The 20,873-nt window shown below is 34.6% G+C and overlaps 1 protein-coding gene and 1 pseudogene across 3 annotated transcripts in view; one reads left to right on the plus strand and one right to left on the minus strand.

Annotated features, from left to right (window-relative positions):
* The window catches only part of CHIC2 (cysteine rich hydrophobic domain 2), a 33,487-nt gene extending 13,888 nt beyond the window's left edge, over window positions 1-19,599 (plus strand). For 2 of the 3 annotated variants that reach the window (XM_014460198.2, XM_014460197.2), the window contains exons 4-6: window positions 14,696-14,752; window positions 14,919-14,978; window positions 18,184-19,596. In XM_014460198.2, the coding sequence (XP_014315684.1) occupies window positions 14,696-14,752; window positions 14,919-14,978; window positions 18,184-18,234 (168 nt within the window). In that variant the 3' untranslated portion in view covers window positions 18,235-19,596. Of the gene's footprint in view, window positions 1-14,695; window positions 14,753-14,918; window positions 14,979-18,183 lie in introns of all 3 variants that reach the window. The other variant, XM_014460199.2, reaches the window with a different exon arrangement.
* Window positions 1,188-2,095, minus strand: LOC102418260 (annotated as a pseudogene).
* Window positions 19,600-20,873: the final 1,274 nt, after the last annotated feature.

Raw genomic sequence — 20,873 nt, forward strand, 5'->3', positions numbered from 1 at the left:
AAATGAGTTTGCGTGTCACCTCTGACACACGTGTCATAGGTTCGCCATCACTGGACTAGACTCTCCAGAAAACATTGATTAGCAGTTGTAAGAACAGATATCCTTGTCTGGCTCCTGATCTTAGGGGGAATGCAGCCACACTTTCATTATTCTGTATCATGTTAATTATAGGGATTTTTAGATGTCTTTTTTCAGCTTGGGGAAATTTTATTCTAGTAGTTTGTGGAGAGATTTTACCAGTAATAGATGTTGACCTTCTTTATCTCCAGAAACATTTTTTTCTCTGAAATCTTCTTTGTTAATAGTAATATAGTCATTCCAACAACATTCTTTTGATTAATGTTAGCAATGGCATATTTCTTCCATTTACATTTTTCCCCATGTTTATGCCTTTTAATTAAAGTTCATTTTTTTATAGGCAGTGTTGGGTTTTGCTTTTTTATTCAGTCTGACAATTTTTGCCTTTTAATTAGGGATTTTGGACTATTTACTGGAATTATTGATACAGCTACATTTAAGTCTTTCATTTTGCTTTTGTTTTCTTTTTCCCTCATTAATTCTTAGTTTTCATTTTTCCACCTTTTTATTTTTAAAAAGAATTTATTGAGGTGAAATTCACATAACAGAAAAGTAACCATGATAAAGTGAACAATTCATTGGTATTTAGTACATTCACAGTGTTGTGCAACTGTTATCTCGTTCTAAAACAGTTCCATCAATTCAAACTAAAACCCCTTACCCATTAATCAGTTTCTTTTTATTATCCTCTCCCTCCAGCCCCTGGCTACCACCAATCTATGTTCTGACTCTTATTTATCTACTTTGGATATTTTATTTAATTAATTAATTTTTATCCTATTAAGAGTTTATTAAGAAATTTTGTTTCACAGGGCACACAGAAATAAAAGGACTATGTACAGGCTTTCAGGAAACAGGCAGGGAGCTGAGGAGGGCCAAGATGAGTCTAGGGCAGCCGTGGGCAAACTACGGCCTGCGGGGCCGGATCCGGCCCGTTTGAAATGAATAAAACTAAAAAAAAAAAAGACCGTACCCTTTTATGTAATGATGTTTACTTTGAATTTATATTAGTTCACACAAACACTCCATCCATGCTTTTGTTCCGGCCCTCCGGTCCAGTTTAAGAACCCATTGTGGCCCTCGAGTCAAAAAGTTTGCCCACCCCTGGTCTAGGGCCTTGGTGGGTGCATTCCTGGGGGAGGGGGCCCTGTAAGGGAAACCAGACAATCTGGTGAGATTCGAAGTACAACAGCATAACCAACTAACCTGTCTGTGGTAGTGTGGCCCTGGTGAACCGGGACCACGCCTCTGTGGAGCTACTTCTGTAACTCTGTGGCCAAGGATCAAAGAAGACCTCGCATTCCTGGTGGAGGGGGCCTCATTCCTGGAGGGGGCATGCCCATTGGAGTTCCTCGTCCAGGGGGGATCCCCCTTGGGGGACCCATGGGAGGCCTTATACCAGGAGGTGGACCCATCATGCCTGGAGGGGGTGCCCCTTGGCCCATAGGTGGAGGAGGACCTCCACGGCCCGGTGGGTACTGGGTTGGGGCCCCTGCAATACTAGCTGTGGCAGCAGCTGCAACAGTGCCTCTTGCTTATGGGGTCATCACCTGTTGGGATGGTCCACCAACCCCACAAACTGGCCCTGCAAGTCCTGCAGGGGCCTGGGGCATGGGAACACCAGCTGGGATTCCTCTGCCAGCAGCCCTGCCGATTCCTGGGCCCCCAGCAGCTCTAGCAAGCGGCACTCAGGCAATGCCAGTATCTTTGGGAGGAGGTCCCTCTACTGTCATTGAGACCAGGTTCTCCCCTAGAAGAAGCACCAGCCCGAGGACTCACTTCTCTTTCAGCATGTTTTAAGTTCTTTGGCTTGATCTTCCTGAATTCATCACAATCACATAGGATCAAATTCATATGCTTGTCAAAAGCCTTGAAGGTGCCAATGAAGATCTGACCGTCTTGCAGGATGCATCTCATCCTGTAGTTGATGTGCTGCAGCGTCTTGCTGCTCTTGCCCACAGTCATGGTGGCAGTTCTGATGGCGCTGATTCCCGCCGGATTCGCCTGCTCTGAGGACTGGCCTTCCTGTAGCCCGCTTCCAACCGCTACTACCAGCTGGATATTTTATATAAATGGAGCCATACATTATATGACCTTTTGTGTCTGGCTTCTTTCATTTAGCATAATGTTTTTGAGGTTCATCCATGTTGTAGCATGTATCAATACTTCATTATTTTTTATGGCTGAATAATATTCCACTATATGGATATACCACAATTTGTTTATTCATTCATCCATTAATGGGCTATTCCCATCCAAAGGTTGACTGCTACTGCTATGAACATGGATGTATATGTATTCATTTGATATTTGTTTTCAGTTCTTTAGGGTATATACGTAGGAGTGTGGGGTTATAAGATAAGTCTATATAGGGTGGGGTAAAAGTAGGTTGTTTGTATGGGAAATAATAATTAATAATACAAGAATAACCTCTGTGTTTTTCATACTCAGAACTGTAAACCTACTTTTGCTCCACCCTGTATTGAACTTTTTGAGGAGCCAGAGCAGTGTTTAGTCTAGGGCTAGTTATTACCTATTAATGAGGCAAGACCCTCCTGGATAGTGTACTCAGTGGCTTGAGAATTACAATGTTTTCTAGTCTGGCTGATGGAAAGAGGCACTGTGCCAGATCTTTGTGAGCTTTGGGCACTGTTTTCTCTAATTCTTCCTTAGTAGTTCTTTGCTCCACCTCTGGTAGTTTCCTTATTTGCATATGCTGCTCAGTACTCACTGAAATAGTCAGTAGGGACTATGTTCAGATCTTTGGAGTTCATTATCTTTTTAGCAGTCTCTTCTCTGGTGATCTGTTCTGTGGCTTCTAGCTGTCTTGGTCTCCCTAGACTCTCAGCTGGCTCCTTAATTCAGGGAATCTCCAGGCTTTGTCTGAGCTCTCCATTCATTGCCACCTGGAGCTCTCATAAGCTTAGGAATTATAGGGCCCATCTGACTTATTTCTCGTTTCTCAGGAACCATTGTCTTTCATTTCCCATTGTACATTGTCTTGAAAACAGTTTCATATATTTCTGTCTCTTTTTTGTTGTTGTTTCAGGCTAGAGGTAAAGCTATTGCTTTATCTGTGCTGAAAATGAGAGTTTGAATGTTTTTTGTTTTTAATAGAAGTGGTCTTGACATATAAGTACTATGCTAGGTGATAGGAATAGAAAGATGTATACTAATACTCTACTTAAAGAGCATCTAGTCTTTGGAGAATTGGTAGGTAAGTACAGAGATAGTTTAAGTCTGTCAGTACTTACAATATTTTTCATGAAGCTCTAATATCAGAAGATAATAAATGTGTGTCCTTAGGGTCTAGAAATATGAACTGGCCACCTATAACCACAAAATGTATTTGAAGTCTTGTATTATATTTCAAACACCCATTTGAAATTTCAGTTGTATTTTGCATATATTTGCTTTAATAGAAACTTTAAAATGAATATTGATACTCTTGGAAGATAAGCATATTTGTCTTAAGAAATTGCTGGTTTTAGCTGCCATTTTTTTTAAGTTGTAATTTTATTTGTTCAACACCTGATTCTTTTATTTTAAAAAAATATTTTTATTGATTTCAGAGAAGAAGGGAGAGGGAGGGATAGAAACATCAGTGATGAGCGAGAATAATCAATTGGCTGCTTCCTGCAATCTCCTACTGGGGATCAAGCCCACAACCCGGGCATGTGCCATTGACCAGAATCGAACCTGGACCATTCAGTACGCAGGCTGATGCTTTATCCACTGAGCCAAACCTACTAGGGCTGGCTGCTAGTTCTTTATGCTGCTAGTGTGCCATTTACTGAAAGTTACTTATTCATTAACTCATATTTCTGAACCTGCACTGTGAGACTCGGTACTGTTTAGATGCCATTTAGATGACAAATGCTATTTAGAGGTTATAAGGTTCCTCTTGTGGACATAAAAAGAGATAAAAAGCAATGAGATAATTACAAATAGTGGTGCTTGGAAGACAATAAAACAGGAAACCTCAGCCTTTTAGTAGGTTCTTTGTAAGAGCCCGAGGAGCTTACAAGTGAATAAAATGCTTCATTAAATAGATTTTGACATTTATTTTTTAATTTTTTTATACTTTTGTTTATATTTTGCTTCTTGATTGTGTCCTAATTATAGTATTATAGTTTAAAAAATTGATGTCCAAGTAAGTGAACTCTCTATGACTTGTATGTGCTTTCAGTCTGACTCATCTTTTGAGGAAACAAGTGTCATAATTTTACTGTATGATGTGTTATAGTATTTTGTTTTCTATCCTAAAGTAACTATTAGTTTTAGCCTTCCGAGATTTTGCACATATATATTATATCCCAATATTAGTGACTTTATAGACTTTGTTTATGTATGCTCTTAGCCATATCCCTTCTGACTGAAGAACCCTACATTTTAGACTTTATACACCAACTTCTTAATCTTGTTTTTCCTCCATTTTTAGTGCTTTAATCTCTCTTTTGCGTATGATTAGTATTGTGTGACTTTCTAAAAGTGCTCTGTAAGGACTTTTTCATAAATAGTGTATATTTCTATTCCCCTTAGACTCATTCACTTAGGTATAGGGAAGTATACAGTATAGGGAAGGAAGTAGGCTGCAACATGTGGTAGCTGGGACCTGTACTTTGGTGCTAGAAAGAACTGGTTTGGAAAGTAGCACTTTTCTGAGTGACTAATTAATCAGTTCACTCTCTGTAAACATCAGTTTTTACTTCTCTGAAAGATGTCTCATAACCAGAGGAATATATTTGTTGCTGTTTCATTCTGAAGAATACTTTAAGCTTGAAATTTAGAAAACTGACTTATAGAAACGAAATAAATTACAGTCATTAGTGTGAATTACACTGACAATTTGCTTTTAACTGGAAAAAATGTTACTAAATTCTCATCATGAAAAAGGATACTCAAAAGAGTGTAAACTTTGAGTCTTAAATGTGCAGGGGCTGGGACTTTAAATTTGTGTTAGACTCATTTGAAAATGTGTTTTGCCAAGAGCTAGCTGAAATTCAGTTCTGTCTGAATATTTAGAAGATAGTACAGGCAGTCCTCGGTTACTCCGTATTCGACGTACGTCGTTTTGTGGTTATGTCTCCATCTCCCATTTATTTATGAAAAAAAAAGGTTCTATCATTTCGATGTATGTACATATGTGCTTTATGTTTTTTATTATTTATTTACCACAAGTAAAGGTCAGGAACTGTTATCTTTTAAATTTTTTTTGCTGTTTCACTTCATTACTGCTGTGTATGTACTCCATGTGAGTGACATAGGTGCTTATGTAGGTGTCGTGCCGTACGGATCTCCGACGTAACCCAAGGACCTACTGTATTAGTGTAGTGGTTTGTAGAAAGATTTGCCTAGCTTCTTCAGTGTCCATTCTGTTAATCCAATGAATTCTTAGTTTCAGATATGTTTAATATTCTATATTTGAGTCTAATATATAGAATTCTCTTCTAAAATTGTTTTCACTCACTTTATTCTGAAATGAATATTCTGTTCCTTCTATTTTATTGAACATATTAATCATAGTTAACTTGACAGTCAATTGTCTCATCTTTTCTGTATTAGGGAGATAGTGTGAGGGAAATGGTCACTTTGGTGTACTAAAAGATTGAGCTGGGTTGCAAGTTTTAATAATATTCAGTTCACCTTTATCCTAAAACTTGTATCCTTAGCATATTTTGAGTTTGGCATTTTAGCCTTTCATTCCATGCAGGTTCAAGTTTCTTGAGCGGGGAGACCAGTCATGTGTTTGATGCTGATCCTCTCCCCTTACCCCTGACCCCTCCTAAGCAGAATTTTGTTTCCTAAGCAGTGTAGACTGTGACTAATTTTTCTCTGCCTTTCAGGCTTTGTCCCCCACCCTTCTTGCTGCCCCAGAACTCAGTAATGTCTCTAGAGAAAATTGCTCTGCATTTTAGGGCACAACTAATTTCTAATCCATTGAGCCAGCCTGCACAACCTGTTCACACTATATTGATATACCTTTTCTTCCCACCCTTAGAATCAGAAAAGAAAGAAAATGGCCAGTAATCAATCATCAAATGATTTAGGAAGGGCTGTATATATATATATATATTTTTTTTTTTATTTATTTTATTTATTTATTTATTTATTTATTTTTGATTTTTTACAGAGCGGAAGGGAGAGGGATAGAGAGTTAGAAACATCGATGAGAGAGAAACATCGATCAGCTGCCTCCTGCACACCCCTTACTGGGGATCGAGCTTGCAACCAAGGTACATGCCCTCGACCAGAATTGAACCCGGGACCTTTCAGTCCATGGCCCCACACTCTATCCACTGAGCCAAACCAGTCAGGGCTATCCACTGAGCCAAACCAGTCAGGGCTAGGAAGGGCTTTTTTTCCATCTTTGGATTTTATTTTATCTAGTCCTGTTGGTAATGGAATTTTCTGATATTTTTAAAGTAATGTGGTTTTTTCTTCTTTAATTCATCCATTTCTATTTGTAGTGGGAATGTTGGCTTGACATTAGCTACTACATCCTACCTAGAAGTATATGTCTCCAATTACCTTTATGTAAAGAATTATGCCGTTTTTTGCATGTTTGGAGGGAAATGATGTGATTGTTTCTATCTTTTTTTAACATTTTGTTTGAAACTTCATATTTAAAATTGCATTGTCAGTATATTGAGACTGCAGAATAAAGTAGAATGGGTATTTCAGGCCTTAGAATCACAGTATATTAGAGCTTAAAAAAAATTTAGTTTTACAGTACATTTTGTTTTACAAATTTTAGAGTAAATTTGATTGTTCAAGCACAATAGCTTAATTAGTGGCTTAACATACCTTGCATGTCATACACATGTTAGTCAACAAGTTACAGATTCTTTACAAATTCTTGGCTCTATAGTATGATGGAATGAGCATGATGCTGAAGGCCATACAATCCTGGTTTTAAATCTTAGTTCCACTATTTCATAGTTTAGCTTTAAGTTACCCCTCTAAACTGTAATTTTCATATGTAAAAAGAAAGTAATACAAGCTGCCTTAATAGGTTTGTTGTGAAGATTAAATAAGGTAACAAAGGAAAGACACCTACCTAGCATCAAACCAAAAGTGAAGATCAACGGATACTATTCCTTACCCATTTTTGTTTCTCCAGTTGTCCATTATAATCAGTTGGTAGATAATTCCCTCCTCCCCCACTTGTTGATCCTGATCAAGTGATTCTTCCTTGTGTAATCATGTAGTTTTTCAAAATCCCTGATAGTAATATTTTTTGTGTTATCTAAAATTCATTTGTCTTATGTACAGTTTTTCTAATTTTCTGCTGTCAATAGAAAGTCAGTTTTAGTTTTTTGGGATGTTAACAGTATTTTCTGAAATTTTATCAGAGGTGTGTGGCTAACCCCCTTAAAATTGTGTGCAACATTTTATATTTGTGTGTATGTGCCTTTTGTCATTTGTAAAGTACTCACAATAACCTAGAAAAGTTAAGAACTACTAGCCTAGGTCATAAACTCTTTATGAAATTGATTTAAGTATACCTTTGTCTTTAAGAGTAGTTCCTATAAATCACTGCTCAGAGGATTTTTTATATGCAAAAGGTTTGCAGGTATTTAATTAATATTCATCTAAAACTATTTTAACAAACAGTACTAAGAGGGTTGTTCTAATCATACTTTGGTGGATGTTGTAGTGTATCTAGGTTATTTAAAAGTTAGTTATAGCCTGGTGGGTGTGGCTGTGGTTCAGCATTGACCTATGAACCAGGAGATCACCGTTTGATTCCTGGTCAGGGTAGATGCCCAGGTTGGGGGCTCGATCCCCTACTGGGGATCATGCAGGAGGCAGCCATTCAATGATTCTCTTTCATCATTGATGTTTTTCTCTCTCCCTCTCCCTTCCTCTCTGAAATCAATAAAAAATATATGTTCAAAAGTAATGTTTACATAAAAATTTTAAAAGAAGCCTTTTTTAAACTTTATTTTTATTCTTGACACTATTACAGATGTCCCCATTTTCCTGCCCTTTGCCCACCCTCTCCCTGCCCCTGCCTCCCCTTCCCTCTGGCCATCACCACACTGCTGTCTGTGTCTGTGGGTTATGCCTATATGCTCTTTGGCTAATCCCTTCACCTTCTTTCATCACATAAAAGTTTTTTAAAAGAGCCTTTTTTTATTACTATAGCTTTATTTTTTATTTATCTTTTTAATTAAATTTATTGAGGTGACATTGTTTAATAAGACCATATAGGTTTTAAGTGTACATTTCTATGATACATGGATCTGTATATCGCATTGTGTGCCCACCACCCAAAGTAAAATCATCTTCTGTTACCATATATTTGGCCTCCTCTACTCTTTATTACCTCCGCCCCACCCGCTTCCCTCTGGTAACCATCATACTGTTGCCTAGTGTCTATGAGTTTCTGTTTATATCCTACATATGAGTGAAATCATGTAGTTCTTAGTTTTGTCCGACTGACTTATTTCGTTTGGCATAATATTCTCAAGGTCCATCCATGTTGTCACAAATGGCAGTATTATGTCTTTTCTTATGGTGAGTAGTAGTCCATAGTATATATGCACCACACCTTCTCTATCCAATCCTCTATTGTTGGACACTTTGGTGTTCTCCATATCTTGGCCACTGAGAGTAATACTGCAATGAACATAGGGTGCATGTATCTTTGTGAATAAATGTTTTGGGGTTTTTCAGGTTGATGCCCAGAAGAGGGATTCCTGGGTCATGATAACTCTATTCTTAGTTTTTTGAGGAACCGCCATACTATTTTCCATAGTAGCTATACCAGTTTATATTCCTACCAGCAGCGAATGAGAATTCCTTTTCCCCCACAACCTCTCCAACACTTGTTATTACTGTCTTGTTGATAATAGCCATTCTAATAGGTGTGAGGTGGTATTTCATTGTACTTTTTAAAATTTTTATTGGTTCTTAGAGTAAGAGGAAGGGGGTGGGGGAGAGAGATAGAAACATTGATATGAGAGGCAGAATGGCTGCCTCCTGCATGCTCCACACCAGAGATTGAGCCCTCAACCTGGGCATGTGCCCTGACCGGGAATGGAACCAGCAAACTTTTGATGCACAGGCTGGCGCCCAACCAACTGTGAACCATACCAGCTAGGGCTCATTGTAGTTTTGATTTGAATTTCCCTAATAGCTAGTAAAGTTAAACATCTTTTCTTATATCTGTTGGCCATTTGTATGTCTTCTTGGGAGACGTGTCTGTTCAGGTCCTCTGCTCATTTTTTAATTGGATTGTTTGTTTGGTGTTGAATTGTATGAGTTCTTTATATATTTTAGATATTAACCCTTGTTTTGGAGCTGTTGTTTGCAAACATCTCACATGTGGTTGGCTGCCTTTTTGTTTTGTATTTTTCTTTTGCCATGCAGAAGCTTTTTAGTTGGATGCAGTCCCATTTTATTTTTGCCTTTACTTTCCTTGTTTTGGGGGTCAAATTCATAAAATGTTTCCTATGTCCAAGTCCATAAATTTAGTACCTGTGTTTTCCTTCTGTGTAATTTATTGTTTTAGATCTTATAGTTAGATCTTTGATTCATTTTGAATTAATCTTTATACATGGGACAAACTAATTTAGTTTCATTCTTTGCATGTGGCTTTCCAATTATCCCATTACCATTTATTGAAGAGGCCTTCTTTTCTCCATTGTGTGTTTTTGGCGCCTAAAAGGAGCCTTTAAGTACAAGGAAATTTGTTTAGAAATTTTTTTGAGGAATCTGACCATATTTTAGTTTATCTTTTTGGTGAGTCCAGATTTTTCATGTATCATGATACTGAGATATGCAATTTAATTTTCTGCACATCACAGCAATATAAGATTTCTATTAATGCAGAACAAACAGGTGAATCAAGTAATTTTATCTTACGTTAAAATAACTTACTTAAAATTTTAGATGGTTTTCTTCTAATGACTTATAATTAAGAACATTTTTGTTTCACTTATATTAGTAATTTGAATTTGTACAGATGTCAAGAGATAAGTATAGTTCTTAAAAATGCTGAAAAATTAAAAACTAAGATTATGAATACATTCAAAGCATTATTCTTGTGAAAGCTTAATGCATTATAATTTGGGAGCTTAAAATTAAAACCAGTTTTAAATAAGAAATTGTTTAAATTGTACTTTGACATTCTGTGATGTTATGAATAAGTACTATTCAAATAAATTTCAAGTTTAAATAGTTTAACTTTTATAGTAATTAGTGAGATATTTTATTTATACATTTTGTTAACATATATTAGCATATTTATGTTCTGAAACCTGATTATAATGCTATCTTACGGGGGGGAGGGGGGGGAATTTCAGAGAAATTTTGTTACAGCTTCCACATTTTTTTCCCTTTGGCTCTAAGTACTTTAAAATCTATGAGATTCCCATTGATTTTATTAGCAACTTTAGAAAATCATGTATTTGAAAAACCACTTTTTCAAATGACTGATTATAAATAAATGAATTATTAGTAATGAGTATGCTATAAGTACTAGTGGTAATAAAGTAGGAAAGTAATACATTCAAATTTTTAAAAAGATTTCTTGCTTCCCTGAAAGACTTATTTATATCTAATTGCACATAATTTGTTTAATAATTTATTTCTCAAAAGTTATGAGATGTAGAAAAATTTACAAAAATGCTTCTTCATAGTAAGATAAATTTTCATTTTCAGAAAACCCTTATTTTCCATTGTAACTTATTATTTCTAAGTGAATATGTATTTTACAAGTGTAAGCTTACTATACAGGGTCTTTGGAAGTTGATAAAGGGGTATGCTATACCTAAAATTAATTGTTGATTATTTATTATGTAATTAGCTATTTTGTGAATTATAGGCCATTTACTTCTCTTGTAGTTTTCATGTTTTGACTTATGTTCTAATTTAAAAAGAACCATTATGTTCTAATTTAAAAAGAACTGTTGCTACTACTTGCTATTCAAGTTAAATCTATTTAATAAATAGGTATTTAATAATTGAAATGATGTTTGAATCTTGGTTAATTTTTACTTTAAAATTGCTTAATGGCTATATTAGAATTAGTTCACCAGTGAGAAAAATATGATTAGCAAGGTGTTGAAATAAGGAAATATGTGAAAAAAGTTTAAGTGAGCTCTGTGATGAGGGAGATGGGTGGGAGCTGTCCTCGTACAGACCAGGTTAGTGATGTGATGTCATTCTCATAAAAAACTTGTTTTGCTTGCATGTTGTGAGTTGGTGGTCTTGGCCCTTTTAATTAAGGATAATAATTCACGATAAAATGAGATTTTTTTGTTGATCATCTTATGCAGAATGAGTGAGAATTCATTGGTTAAGAACCACTAACCTGTCCTCTCACCCCTAGGGTGTGAGCACTGAAAAGGATTAAGGCCCACTGTAGGGAAGCTTGCACTGAAGCTTGCACTGCCCTTTCCTCTGTTCTTTCTATTAAATAGAAGATTTTTAGTTCCCATGACTATCAATCTGGTGCTTTTCACAAGCACCAAATTCTTTTTAAGAAATTAAGATGACTTATTTTTAGAAATCCACTGGCCTAGAATACCGAAAGATTTTTTTTTATATATGTCATGTTGGCAGACTCTATACATAGTATTTTTTTCTAATGAAGATTAGTTTGTTTTAATTTATGTTGAATTTAGTGGTCGATAATACACTTTTAAAAATCAAGGACAGGTTTTTATATGCTTAAGTTTGCTTACTCAGTAGTAATTATAGAGTTTGGCAATGTTGAATCGTACATTTTATTAGAAATAATATCTGGCAACCCTGTGGACAGAATACTGCAATTATAAAGTGCTTTTTTTCATGCTTAAAGGCTTTTAAATAGCTCTTATAAATGCTGAAGTGTCGTATATTTTTTATTAGTATCTGCCAAATTGGTATTGTGTTTAATCTTGAAAATATATTTTGATTTTGTTAACTAAAAATAATTACAGAATATTAAACATTCTCAGTAGTTAAAGTTTTTTTTCCATTTAATTTGAGCTTTTGTTGTTACTAACAAATAATTTGTGGCACAGTTTCTTGCTTTCTTTCTTTCTTTCTCTCTTTCTTTCTTCTTCCTTTCTTTCTGATAGAATCTATGTACTTGTCACCTTAGTGTGCTAGAAATGTTCCACTCCGATCAAGGGTTTCTTTCTGGTTTTGTCTGTTCTCACCTGCTCCTCACTGTAAATCATGGAAATGTCAAGTGTAATGATTAATTAAGCTGCACGTGCAAGTGCTTTTTTTTTCACCTGTCAAGCAGGAAAGAGGTCTTACAGCAAGATTAGAAGGTGCCAATTCACAGCTTTTACTTCAGACTGTCAATTGTATAGAAATATTTTTTATTTAGATAATTTTATAAATATTTTATATTTAGATGCCTATCCAGAATATGCCATAGCAGGGTTTGTTTGGTTTAGCATTCTTAAATATTGTAAGATGCAATTATTATACCAAACCCTATTATTAAATCATTAAACTCCTAATTAGAGGCAAAGAGTGTATTCAGAATTTCTATGTAAATATTTTTATTCAGATACTGCTAGTTGATTTAAGTTACTTAAAGTAAATATTTAAAAATGTTTAAATTGTGTGTGAGTGTGTGTATCATATACATCACGAGATTCATTCGCAATGAGGTTCTTTCTTTTTATAATATAACATGGGTTTAAATTTATGATGAAAAGATGATAGTGGGAACTACACATTTTTTCTTTGAGTAATGAAATTTTTCAGAATGTAGTTTTACGCTTTTAATTTTTATACTTTAATATTAAACAAGACTTGTAAAGCTTGTTCTTCCCACCCTAGTTCTTTCACCCCCAGCCCCCGATTCTTAAACCATCAGTAAAAGGAAAACCTCAAATTGTATAGTAATCTTAATCTATTATTAAAAGGTCCTAGAAAGGAAGATTACAAGGTAGATTCAGGTTTTGAATCGGTTTTGCCATTGGTTTAGCAGCGGGTGGGCAGGCAGATGCCTGCTCAGAGTAGAACCTATTGCCATTTTTCACCATTGATAGAGTAGCCTTTCAGAGTCAATGAGCTCTGTCAATGTGAGCTTGTCAAGGCTACAACTTCATAGACCTGAGAGGCGGTTTGAGAGGTCAGCCCTTTTCAGGTTTGCTGTGATGCAAATGAACTTTAATGCTTAAACAACTATTGGAATTTTTATGTCTGCTCCTTGTTCTTTTTTCTTCACAAAGTCATTGACGAGACATTCAGTGCTTTTTAAATTAGAAGTTGCATTGTGCTAAAGACCTAGTACAGATTTACGGAGGGCTGAAAGCAGTTAGATCATGTTCTTTTCATGGTGCGATTAGAATCAAATCGATTTCCCTACAGCCTTCAGCATTCAGATGGCAATTTTAACAAAGCTTGGGGGCTAGACAAGGGACAAAACGACTGAACTGAATGTTAATTACACTCTGCAGCCTTATTTTCTTTTGATTTGGGGCTGACTGGCAACTAAATTAACAAAAAGTGTGACCATAACTGCTGCCCTATTTTCATTTAAAAGGAGAGCTGCCTCTAAAAGGCTATCTTTACAAAGAAACAAGTGAGGTCTGCTGATCATTGTTAGCAAGGGCACTTTTTTCCCTTTAAAATTCTTGCCCCCCAAAAACGTTAAAAAATAATGTAATAAATTAGTCATTGTTGTATTATTATCCAAAGAGTTAGTTGGTTTTCTGATTTTTATGACATATACTTGGGGAATGTAAGGTGGTAGTGATAATTCACTGGTAGTTATGAAATATAGTTGGCACCTATGTGCCTGTGATGTGTCTTCAGCATGTTCAACATGCTGAAAGGTAATATGGTAAGTAGTTAATAGTAGCTACTATTTTCTTATGTAACATTTGACTATTGAAAACCAGCTTGATCCTACAGTTTCTCACCTAGCTCATCCTTGCTTGATATGCAGTTTTTTACAATTTGATTATTAGTACTTATTTAGTTGTGCCACATTAATAGTGTTATATGCTTTTTTCCTTCCCTTGTGAGGAAGCTGCAGCTGTACCAAGTTGCATTTGATTCTTGTGGAAACACTGTCCTTTTTGCACCTGCAGCTGTGTCAGTCTCATCCTAACACCTGGCACCATGAATTATCCTTTCCTTTATTCTTATTCCCAAGCAAGAAACATTTCATGCTGTATAGTACATATTGCAAAAGTCAAGTAATCTTAAACATAAATTTCTCAGTTAATTTCTTTAACAGTAGTGTTGATTAAGAGTTTAATATTGTTATCATTCTTGTGGGTTTAAATACAGATTTGCTCCTGTTTTAATACCTAACACTTACATATTATTTCAGTATTGCAAATCTATTTTTGAACTAAATGGGGATTTAAATTTATATCATTTGGTAGATAACTAGCTTTTTAGAGTTTGATAGTTTTAAATCAGAGGTTAGTTTGAAACAGCGAAAAAAGGAATCAATGCTAAAAACAAAACGTATCTTTATTAGAGTACTATTTGTATTTAGATTACTATTTAATGCTTGACTGTTGATAGTGTTATAGGCCACCCTATATTCAGTCACTGTCTTATACCTCTCTTCTCACACAAAAAGCAGCTGCAAAACAGTTTTTCTAAAACCAGTCAAGAGTAAACTTTTTTCTCATTTGTCTTCCAGACACGAAGATCGATTGAGAAGTTATTAGAATGGGAAAACAATAGGTTATACCACAAGGTGAGTACCACAGGGAGCAGCTTCGTACTGTTGGGGTCTGAATTGCACAGTATGGAAACAGATGCTTTTGTTGAACTAAAAATATGAAAGGTGGACAAATGGGTTAGTCTGTTTGCTGCAATAAACTAGAGCTCATTTTTCTTCTTTTACTCTCCTTCTTGTCTAGCTGTGCTTGCACTGGAGACTGAGCAAAAGGAAATGTGAAACGAATAACATGATGGAATATGTAAGTTAAAGGGCTGTTTTGTGAGTTTCTCTATTAAATGATCATTTATTTTGCTTCTGATCTTATTCTTTCCATGATTATTAATCAGCAAAGGTGTCAGGAGCTTAATCTCCTGAGTGCAAGGATTTTCTACGGTTCACAGATGCATGGTTTCATGTGCAAGACTGATTTATAAAGTTATGAATGACTTGAAAACAAGGCTTCACTGTGTTCTGAAAAATAATAAATTAATTGCCAAGATAAAATAGCCTGAACATGTGTTGATGGAGTGTGAAATTTTAGGTGCTGTATAAAGAATAACCACAACTTTGGTTACGCAGCAAGTCAGATATGGCTTTTTTATATAATGCTAATCAAGTTTCCAAGTGTGGAAGAAAACCTTTCAGCCAAGCCATTGGAGCTTAAGAAACCTTTAGCCTTTATAAATTTTAACTACCCATACCTCAGTGGCCTTTAAAGGATCTTTTAAAGTGTTATTAGAATATTGTTTTATAAAAATTATCCTTAAAGTATGTAGGAGGTGGGATTTTGCCTGTCTTTTGTTTATTCTTTAAAAGATATCCAAGTTGGCACATGTATATAATGAATTTGAGAACTTAATTCAGTATGATATTTAATCTACCGACTCTTTAATTTACTTGAACAATTTTTCTCCTTTTGAAAAATTCAGAATAATTATGAATTTTTATTTATTTTGTCTTGAGCTTGGGTGTTTTATTTTAAATATCAAAAGTTATTATATTACCTGAAAAACATCTAAGGAAGAATTGATTGTTGAAATTAAAGTCATAGTCTTTGTGAAGTGCCTGGCACATCATTTCTGACAAATTCTATTTGATACAGTTAAGCTATCAGAGATAGTGTGTATGTGTATAAAAGATTGATTAAAACAGTGCTTAAATAGTTGGAAATTGTCATAATATCATTTTGCTCTATAGTATTTACCCTTTCTTTCATTATCATACAATCAAATCTCATTTTTAGCTTTGAACATAAAAGACATCTTAAAAATACCTCTTTTTTCATAGAATAGGTCTATATTCAGTGAACCAAATAATTTAAAATTTATCATCATCTTTTATATAAAACATGTTACTTTATACTGATGAGAAAGACACTTGATACTTTATAATAATAATGAAATATAGTCAAATAACTTGTTTTTAGATTGACCTATGAAAATGCTAGTCTTATATTTTCATCAGAGATAGTTTATGTGTTTTGGCGGGAGGAATGGATATGTAAGAAATTTAAAGCATTTTGTGAAAAAATTTCTCTATAAGCTCAACCACTAAGCTTAAAAAACTAAGGCTTTTAAAATTTATTTTTTCACATTTCTAAATTTATATTGGAAAGAAAAACAAAAGTTATTCCCAATGCAATTATTTCCAGATAGAACTATAGGAATGTCATTCATTCATAAAATATGCTTCTTATATTCATCTTTGTTTTATATTTTTTTAACTAAAAATAAAATAATTTACTAACCTTTCAAAACATCATGAGCTGTGTGCTTTGTTTGTAAAGTAGTTTCCTTTAATTTTTTATGAGTTTTTAGATAATTAAACTCTACTATTAAAACCATTATATTTTCCATACCATCATAGAAGATACTCAGAAGAGTAATACAATTTTTTAAAAATTGTTAAAAATTTATATTTTTCTAAACATTTCAATATATATATATTTGTGGTAGTTGAATGGGAGAATAGCATAATTGCAAAAACTTTCTAACAAATAATTTTAAAAACTTAAGATAACAAATAATCTAGTAAGGAGAGAGGGCTTCTTATCTAATGAATTGGGGTATTCTTATCATGTATTTCTCTTTGACCTGAACTTTTCTTTAGCTTACAGATATTTCACTTGTTAAAGGAAAATAGTTCTCCTTGATTATATTTTGAACATTGGAGATAATCTAGAAAAATATCAACTTGATACCAATTTTTCTTTTATTCTGATGTGGTAGAGCACTATGATTTAGAAGGAATGCAACAAAGTGGCCAATTTCTATGCATTATATTCTTTAAAAAATAATGCAAATATGGCCAAAGATAGCATTTATTTTCCGTTCTGTCATATACACTGTAAAATGTAATGCCTACATCCAGGAGCTGAAACTGTGTAGACTGCTTGATTGGGGACACGTTTGAAATATAGAAGTATTTATTGAATGTTGACTTATAAGTAGTTTAAACATTTAATTATCAATTTTTAGAGACAGTTTCTGAAAAAGAAAATGAGTTCACCAAACTTGGAAATGTTCAAATCAAATAATTTTTTTTGTTAGCACCTATTTTATACAGAGTTGGAAAAGGGAAATAATTGATTGGAATTTAAGACAGTTCAAGTTTGGAATAAAAATTAGCTCTGGTCTTTCTGTGTTACTGTGTTCTCTCTTTGTTGATTTTCCTTTAGTTTTTTTGTTTTGTTTGTTTTTTTAATATATTTTTTTGCTTTCAGAGAGGAAGGGAGAGATAGATAGAAACATCATTGATGAGAGAGAATCATTGATTGGCTGCCTCCTTCACACCCCCTGCTGGGGATCAATCCCACAACCCAGGCATGTGCCCTTGACTGGAATCGAACCTGGGACCTTAAGTCTGCAGGCCAGCTCTCTATCCACTGAGCCAAACCGGGTAGGGCTCCTTTAGCTTTTTTTGTAAAAGGTCCTTGGGAACAAATTTCAACCTTTAATTTTGTTAACTTAAGAAAAGGACTTTTAAAAAATTAAGAGAGAAGGGATCAATACCTTTTATATAGAGATCACATATCCTGCTACAGTAAAATGAGAGCAACTCTAGAACCTAATGACCCATGGAATTGGGTTAGATGAATGGGTAGAAGCTGCAGCCACATAGTATAGTAGAAAAGGCAATACTTTGCAGTTAAGAATGACCTTTGTTCAAATAGTGACTTAACATCTATGGTGTTACCCTTCTCAGATCATCAGTTTCCTCATCTGTAAAATGAGGATGATAATGTTTGCCTCATAAGAAAAGTTGTTGGGATTAAATAAATCCAGATAGTATGAAACACTTATAATTAGTAAGTGCTAGTTCTGTTTTCTCCTTTATTCATGCATGTATTCTGTGTGTCAGAGGCACTATCAAAATTGTTTTAAATATTGGAATATAACTGAAGTTTTATTAAGATAAAAATCTATTTAAATATTTTTAAAACTTTTTCTTTTCTCCTTCTACAGGTCATCCTCATAGAATTTTTACCAAAGACACCAATTTTTCGACCAGATTAGCATTTACTTTATTTATAGAGACTTTCCAAGTATGTTGTCTTTCCAATGGTGCCTTGCTTGGTGCTCTTCTGGTGGTGACATAACATTGGTTCTACAGAATCGTGTGGTGTTTTTTTCTTTTTTTTTTTTTTAATAACCGCATGTTCTAAGTGTGCATTTTTGTCCAACTTTGCAACAGTTATTTCATACAGATGTTTAATACTTAAGTTATTGTGCTCTTTTCTGTTATGTATTCTGATTTTCAAGGTTACTTTTTTGTATTATCAAAAAAAAATACATTTGAACTTAGCATAAAAAATGGCCAGCCTTTTTTATTTTATCACCAAGGTATACACAGTCTTTTATTTATTAATTCCTTAATATAGAAAAACACCTTTGTAAGACTCTACTCATCATTTATAGCAAGCACACTCTTTGTATTCTTTCTCACCCTTTTTAAATTTAACAGTTATTCTTTTAAAATAGTAAGTTTTCTTTAATAGCTTTTTGTCATTTAACATATCCTTTCTCATACAATTCCTAATGCTCTGTTTACAGCGGAAATATTTGTAACATTATGAAGACGTATAAAAAAGTTTTGAAAGGATTTCTGGTTTCAAAGGTAGCAAGGCAGAATTAAATTATTTTTTATTAGAATAGACAAATCAGTGAATGGTATGCATGCATCTAATGGTTACTAGAGCTCAGGATCATAAAAATTTAGTATCATTACAATCTGTGTATATTTTTTATCAAGATGATAATGCCTTATTTGGGTTATTTTTTGTTTATCAAATCTTATATACAAAAGTATGGAAATACTCCTTTAAAAAGTTTCTAAGGAAAATATTTCTCCTAACACAGTTGTAGAATGGATATATGTTTCTAAAAAGTTTTGAAAGAAAGTAAAAATTCTAGAATTAAAAATAAGCTGGTGTTTAATACCCCATTGATATTTAGAACAGATTATTACTAAAAAATGGAAGGCGTATTTAGTACTGTTTTTATCTACTAGTTTGCTTTTGGTCCAGTTATGTGTACTTTTTTTTTTTTTTATTGAGAAGGTGACATTTAAGTTTAAATTAGATCAGCTTGTTTCTTTTACATATATACAAACATACATTTTTTTTCTCTTTTTGGTTGTACATATGTCCATGCATTTTAAAACTTTCTGAATGGCCTATGTGTAAATTTTTGTTTTTATAAACTTGAAATTATACAAATTTTAATGTGTGTCAAGAACTTGTTCCATACAGCTGTGGTATCGAGCAATAATGTGAATAACTTTTGAAATTATATAAACTGTGCTTAATAATTTGTATTGAGAATTGGTACCACTATACCTTTTTTCCTTGTATTAAATTTTTTAAATACCAGTTTCATTAATTTATATACCTGTATTTTTTAAAGTATTTCTTTGTACTTCTCCAAAGTACTGTAATTCTATATAAATTTGAATAGTTGAATGCCAGTATTATATTTCATATATTGGACATTAGGAACTATCTTAAAAACTAAGATTTTTTTTTTATATGAGAATTATTTCTTTCCCTTGCCCCCTAAAATACTTAACAACTTGAATTTATAAAACATTTTTCTTCTGAAGAGCTCAAAGTAGAAAGAATCTAAACACTTCTCACTTCATTTACCTTATGTCTAGGGTGTGGCCTGACACCTTAAAGTAATGCAATTAAAAGGTAATGCTATTCAAAAGCTCTAGTATTTCTCTGGTTTCAGTGTGGAAAATTGTATGGGGAATGCTAAATCTGCCTCAGTATTCAGCAAGAGCAGAAAAATATGACTATAGACTATGCAACATAGTGTTCCATATCTAAAATTTTATAAATTTGTAGAACAGCATATTGATTAGCTTTATAAGAAGAATTGTACCTTTTGAGACATAATTTTTCTCCTATTATTAGTCTTCTGTAAGTTATAATTTTTATTCCCTTAAGAATATTTAATAGTAAGATAGTTTCATAGTTGATAATATTAAGTATAGGATTTTTAAAAGCCTTAATTTTATTAAAGACTAGAGGCCTGGTGCATAGATTCATGCACTGGTGGGGTCCCTCAGCCTGGCCTGCGCCCTCTTGCAGTCCGGGTCCCCTTGGGGGATGTTGGACTGCTGGTTTTGGCTCGATCCCCACAGGCCAGGCCAAGGGACCCCACCAGTGCACGAATCCATGCACTGGGCCACTAGTCTATATATATAAAAGCCAAAGCAACCGAACAACCAGTCAACCAGTCGCTATGACACGCCCTGACTACCAGGGGGCAGACGCTCAACGCAGGAGCTGCCCCCTGGTGGTCAGTGTGCTCCCACAGCGGGAGTGCTGCTCAGCGAGCTTACCGAGCAGCAGCAGTGGCAGCAGGCACAGTGGGGCCGGGATGAGAGGAGCGGCGCAGGCTCCTCCCGGGCCACCTGCTGCTTTGCGCACTACTACATCCCTTGGGGGATGTCATACCGCCAGTTTTGGCCCTATCCCTGAGGGATCCTGGATTGCAAGAGGGTGCAGGCTGAGGGACCCCACCAGTGCGCGAATCCGTGCACTGGGCCTCTAGTCCTATATAATAAAGAGTTAATATGCTAATTACACCAAACAGCAGAATGACTGTCTGGACATCCTTCCGGATAAAGCCAGGGCTGCAAGGGTCAG

This window comes from Myotis lucifugus, unplaced genomic scaffold (genome assembly GCF_000147115.1).
Source record: "Myotis lucifugus unplaced genomic scaffold, Myoluc2.0 scaffold_127, whole genome shotgun sequence".
In the NCBI taxonomy this organism is placed as follows: domain Eukaryota; kingdom Metazoa; phylum Chordata; class Mammalia; order Chiroptera; family Vespertilionidae; genus Myotis; species Myotis lucifugus.